The sequence below is a fragment of the Aethalodelphis obliquidens genome, unplaced genomic scaffold, assembly GCF_003676395.1.
Source record: "Aethalodelphis obliquidens isolate GAN/ISIS:26980383/991018 unplaced genomic scaffold, ASM367639v1 scaffold12, whole genome shotgun sequence".
NCBI classification, from domain to species: Eukaryota; Metazoa; Chordata; class Mammalia; order Artiodactyla; family Delphinidae; genus Aethalodelphis; species Aethalodelphis obliquidens.
In genome coordinates, this window is record NW_020837956.1 from 30,095,525 (window position 1) to 30,101,378 (window position 5,854).

The window sequence follows — 5,854 nt, forward strand, 5'->3', positions numbered from 1 at the left end:
CATGTCGCTAAGTTCTTAGCGTCAGCTGTGGGCAAAAAGAGCCTCTCTTCAGACCTTCGTTCGGCAGGGACCATTCTCCAGAGGATGAAGGTAAACTGAACTGAGGGTTAACAAGTCCCAGGCGCTCTTAACGGAAAACACACTAAGCCAGCCCCGAAGTGTGGGATTTGTAAAGCAGCCCATAAAGAGACTTGTAAATTCAAAGTACTCATTAGGCGTTTCCACAGGAAAGGCCACCACCACTCTGGGATTTCCATGGGTAGGGACCTCAGGACCCTGAAAACCCGGGGCCGTGCTCACCCTTCTCTCAGGCTAGGAACCGGCTCCACCGAGGAGCCACACAGTGCGCTGTCCTCTACTAACCAATCAGGTGCCCTCGGAAGGGGGACTACAAGTCCCAGCATGCCCCACGCCGCCCTCAGGGGACGACAGGCCGCGCCCCAGCGTTCTTTGCGTACAGGGGACGAGCTCAGACCCCGGCGCGCGGCGACCCCGGAAGTCCCGCGCAGGCGCAGGTGGGCCCTGGGCCCGGGCGGCCATGGCAGTGGCTACGGTGGCGGCGTTACTGGCCGCACTGGGTGGGGCCCTGTGGCTGGCGGCCCGGAGGTTCGTGGGGCCCACCGTCAAGCGGCTGCACCGAGGCGGGGACTCCGGCCTCATGCACGGGAAGACAGTGCTGATCACGGGTGCGAACAGCGGCCTGGGCCGCGCCACAGCCGCCGAGCTGCTGCGCTTGGGGGCGCGAGTGATCATGGGCTGCCGGGACCGCACACGCGCCGAGGAGGCGGCGATTCAGCTCCGCCGCGAGATCTGCCAGGCTGGGGGCCCCGAATTGGGGCCTGACTCCAGCGGGGCCGGCGAGCTCGTCGTCAAGGAGTTGGACCTCGCCTCGCTGCGTTCCGTGCGTTCCTTCTGTCAGGAGGTGCTCCAGGTGTGGGGCTCTGGGAACCTGCCGGAGATCGGGGACTGGCTAGGGGCTTCGGCGGGCGAGGCGGGGCCTGGAGGGCCGGGGGCTGAGCCGGGGAGGGGACCGCCCACAGTCGAGGGAGGGGGTGTGACCTTGGGAATGATTCGGGCGGCTTGGGAATTGAAGGCTGGAAAAATTGGTAGGACAGTCTTCTGTCTTCCAAGAATGTTGAGAAAGAAAATGGGCCCAAGAGAAAAATAAGCGAGTTTCTGAACATTTCCTCTTGCCATGTGAGGACAGCTAAGGAGGAGATCCGCCAGGTCCCTGGATTGTTTTTCCTGTGTCCAAAGTGAATGTGCACCAAGCCATCTCTCAAAGAGCCTGAGAGCACATAGGGGACGTTGCTAGACAAGGACCTTGGAGCAATTTTTCCCCCCCTGCTAGGGTAGGAAGTTTAGCTTTCTGCCACCAGTGAACTCATGAGCAGTATTCTTAACCATACTCTGGCCTAACTTCCAAATAGACTGCAGCTTGGAATGCCAGTGGTCATGTGCTCTAAATGGGGACAGAAATAAAAGTAATATAATACCTAGCACTTATTGAAAGTTTCCTGTGTGCCAGGAGCTGTTCCAAGCATTTCAGATATATATTTTTTTAACTTTTAATGAAATTAAAGTGACTTTGACTACTCTTGTCATCCAGTCTTCACAGTAACCCTGTGAGGTAGGCATTGTTATCCCCATTTTACAACGTAAGGCCACTAAGGCATAGGTAGGCTAAGTAATTTGCCCACGATCTGTCTCTAGAGCCCTTGCTTTTAACCCCTATATAGTACTTCTGCTGCCTGCCAGTGAGGTAGAGGATTTCCTTGTTTAGATGGTTCATCCACTGAAATGGATGTCCTCTGCTGAAATTGAGGTAGAAGGGTTCCCTGCAGAGGTGACTTGCAAGAGGGCATTCAGAAGAGTGATGTTTAAAATTAGCTGGCATAGAAAAGGAGCCTATATGAAAAGGAGTCTTCTGAGTCTAGAACAGAAGTTCCCAAACTTTCTAATTTTTTTCATGATGCCCTTAGGCCAAACAAATATCTAACAGCTTATTCATTAAGCAGTTAGATCCAAACAACTTAATAAGTATTTATGTAACAACTTAGTAGCTGTTTGAAACAAAAACACACATAGCATAAATGAAAGAAAAAAAGATTTTTATTTCATTTTTCAATAACCATAATTATTATAACCATAAGTATACTAATGGGAAATGTGCATCTGTTGTTCACTGTACCAGCTTGTCAAACTTTGGAATCAGACTGACCATTGCCACCCTCATTTCTGTTCTATGTTGACTTTTAACATTGTACTTGCATTTCATTGCAGCAACTACTAAACAGCTTTGCAAAGGTAGGACATCATGAAAAGGAATATAGCACAATAAAATGTTGAAGGTGTGAACCACTTGGAGCTTGGTAGTTTTTGAGATGTTGAGCAGAGTATCATTTTGTTTCCCTCGAAAACTTAAAATACTCCAAATCACCCTGAGAGTTTCCTTGTGACTCTCTAGGGCAACTCGATACACAGTTGGGGAGCTGTTGCAGATCCAGAGTTTTGGTTTGTTTTGCCGTTATGACCAGTATTTCATTATCAGGTTTAGAAATAAGAAGTAATAGTGTACAAGAGATGTTGGGAGAATCCAAAGTGGATCTTCCTATTCAGTAAAAATGTAGATGGGACTGGGTATACTTATTCCTTGATACCTATGGTTTCTCACTACTTCGGCCACTTGACAGAACCAAGTAAAAGTTAAGGAGATAAAGAGATAACTAAGTTGTCCTTGCTTCTAAGTATGTATTAAGTTCCTTCCTGGCTCTGAAGTTCAGTAGTTCAGTGACTATAACCAGAATTTAAAAAAAAAAAAAGGAAGTGTAAATTTCCCACAGGTTGGTATTCTTGGTATTTATGTCATTTATCTTCTAGAATTTAAAAAACAGTAAATGATACAGTCTTAAAATAACACAAGCCCAGCAAAGAATGATGGCTCAGAAATGATTAATACAGGAAACTCTTCCAAAGGATTACTGAAAAGAACACTCCTTTCTTTCCCCCACGGGTGAACTTTTGCCTTCTTTTTGAAGTTGACTATTGGAAAAGCAAAAGGTGCTGAGACACACAGAATGAGAAATAGTTAATCCACTGACAGGTAGGCTTTGATAACAGTTGTGAAATTTAACACATTCTTCTTTTCACTTAATTTGGCAAAAGGGCCAGTGATATTTGAAATTTGACCTCAAATTTATTTGTGGGTCATCACTGTGTCTTTACACCTGGAACACGTTGTACATTTCTTTTTCTCTGCCCATCAAAAGAGACAGAGCCAGGAAGGGACAAGGGAAAACCAACTAAATGAAGTAAAGAATGAAAAGACTTCCCTTTGAGGACAGTCTAAATTTTAGGACTTTAATCTGGGGAGATGCAGGGGGATATGGTCAAAGTGCAAAATTCTGACTGTATAGATCTCTTAAGTTGGGGGCTCCTCGAAGCTTGAAAGAGGTAGATTTCATATCGGGGAAAAAAGAACTGTGAATTCTAGAGTCGTAATAGAGGTTAAAGGTATTTGTTGGGCAGACCTCCTCTGTTAAGTCTCCTTTGCTGTTATTGTGAGACTTAGTATGTATGATTCATGGTTTTGTTTCTGATATGTTTATACTACCTGTTTAATATTTTTCTTAATGTTCCGTTGATTTATTCATGATGTTCTCTCCAGTCTTAATTTGCATCCCTCACCCTCTCTATTGCTTGTCCCATTTTTAAGGAAACAACCTGGAGTTGCTCCATTCCCATGGTGACATTTATTATTAGAAAATTACAGAATAAAACAATCCTAACTTGCCCCTGGCGTTGGTACTAGTAGCTCTGGGAATAAACAGTGCTGACCTGTCTTCTGCTGTAGTTCCACTCTCTAGCTCACATTGAATGTCTAGCTATGGTTTGAAATCCCAATTAGAAAAGCAGTCTAGCTTACTAATTAAGAATAGGGCCATTGGTGTCAGATTTCAACTTCAGGGTTTTGTTTGCCACTTAGGAGCCCTGTGATTCTGGACAAATCACCTAACTCTGGTGCTTCCGTTTGCTTATAGAGTTGTTGAGAGTAGATGAGATAACATGAAAAGCACCAGGTCAGGCACACAAGTCATTGTTGTCGTCGTCTTCTTTTCTCTCAATTGTTGAAAACTCATAGAAGCGTTTTTTAGAATTTTAGTAGTTTGCAGGAATTGTTTAAAATTTTATTTTAGGCACATTTAAGGCCTGCGTTCATAACTCTGCCATTCTCTTTTTGCCATTTGAAGGAAGAGCCTAGACTGGATGTTTTGATCAACAATGCAGGCATCTTCCAGTGCCCGTATATGAAAACTGAAGATGGGTTTGAGATGCAGTTTGGAGTGAACCATCTGGGGCACTTTCTACTCACCAATCTTCTCCTTGGACTCCTTAAAAGTTCAGCTCCCAGCAGGATTGTGGTAGTTACCTCCAAACTTTATAAATACGGAGACATCAACTTTGAAGACTTGAACAGTGAACAAAACTATAATAAAAGCTTCTGTTATAGTCGGAGCAAACTGGCTAACATCCTTTTTACCAGAGAACTAGCCCGCCGCTTAGAAGGCACAAATGTCACTGTCAATGTGTTACACCCTGGCATGGTGCGGACCAACCTGGGGAGGCACATACACATCCCACTGTTAGTCAAACCACTTTTCAATTTGGTGACATGGGCTTTTTTCAAAACTCCGCTAGAAGGTGCCCAGACTTCGATTTATTTAGCCTCTTCCCCTGAGGTAGAAGGTGTGTCAGGAAAGTACTTTGGGGACTGTAAAGAGGAAGAACTATTGCCCAAAGCTATGGATGAATCTGTTGCAGGAAAACTCTGGGATGTCAGTGAAGTAATGGTTGGCATATTAAAATAGGAACAAGGAGTGGAAGAGAGCTGTTTGTAAGACTGGATGTCAGCTCTGTCATTTTAGGTTTTTTTTTTTTTTTTGACTACTCCACGTGGCTTGCGGGATCTTAATTCCCCAACCAGGGATCTAACCGGGGCTCCCAGCAGTGGAAGCGTGGAGTCCTAACCACTGGACTGTTAGGGAATTCCCTGGATGTCAGCTCTATCTTTGATCAGGAATGGTGTGGCTTGGGCACTTGCTACTGGAAGATGCAATTTTGGTTTTACCATAGTACTGCTAAGAGGTACCGAGAGATATTTTGAAGTTACTAAAAAGTTATTTTTTGGAGAACATAAAATTTCAGAAAAGATGTTTTAAATATATATAATAAGCATATCAATGATTCTAATGAGTGATATGGTTATAATATATTTTAAAATTATAATTGAACAGCATGGATTACAAATATTAAAGAATTCAGGGACTTGAAATAGATACGTTGAGAAGTTTTTCAAGTATCTTTGAGTTTTATGGTATGTTTAAAGTGTTAAGTGTTTTAATGATAATACTGGCTTTTGTGGGGAAATAATATGCATGGTGTGAATGCACAATTCTTACTTGGAATAAATTTACTGATGCAAATTCTTATTTGTGTATTCCTTTAGAAGTTTCTCTGAAATTAGTCCTTTATCATCTCATTAGCCTCTACTGATCTTGGTATGCCCAGTGCCTTTTCTTCCCACATATCTTGCGCACTGCTTTAAGAAGTAGTATTTCTAAAATCCAAATCTGTGTCACAGTGTCATGTCCCTGCTTAAAAACTTGTGGTGGTTTCCAGTTGCCCATAACTGGGTTTCCAGCCTTTTTTCTTTCTTTTTTAAGCTGCAGAATGTTTTTCTTCAAGAGAAGTCTTATTCAAATGTAGAAGCTGGATGGGTATAATAGATCATAGCAATGCTGTGAGGATGGAGTCTTCCAAGGCTATTTCTGAAGGGACTTTGTGCAATTCAGTA

At 43.7% G+C, this 5,854-nt stretch overlaps 1 protein-coding gene across 4 annotated transcripts; it reads left to right on the forward strand.

Moving 5' to 3' along the window:
- The first annotated feature begins 420 nt into the window (after positions 1-420).
- Positions 421-5,487, forward strand: RDH14 (retinol dehydrogenase 14). 4 transcript variants are annotated; one of them, XM_027113774.1, is made up of 3 exons: positions 508-922; positions 2,284-2,307; positions 4,251-5,487. In XM_027113774.1, the coding sequence occupies exons 1-3, from the start codon at positions 539-541 to the stop codon at positions 4,866-4,868; spliced, it is 1,026 nt and encodes a 341-aa protein (XP_026969575.1). In that variant the 5' UTR covers positions 508-538; the 3' UTR covers positions 4,869-5,487. The 4 variants fall into 4 exon arrangements, with proteins under 4 accessions (XP_026969576.1, XP_026969575.1, XP_026969574.1 ...); XM_027113773.1 differs by having other exon boundaries at positions 509-931; XM_027113775.1 differs by lacking the exon at positions 2,284-2,307 and having other exon boundaries at positions 421-931.
- The last annotated feature ends 367 nt before the right edge of the window (positions 5,488-5,854 follow it).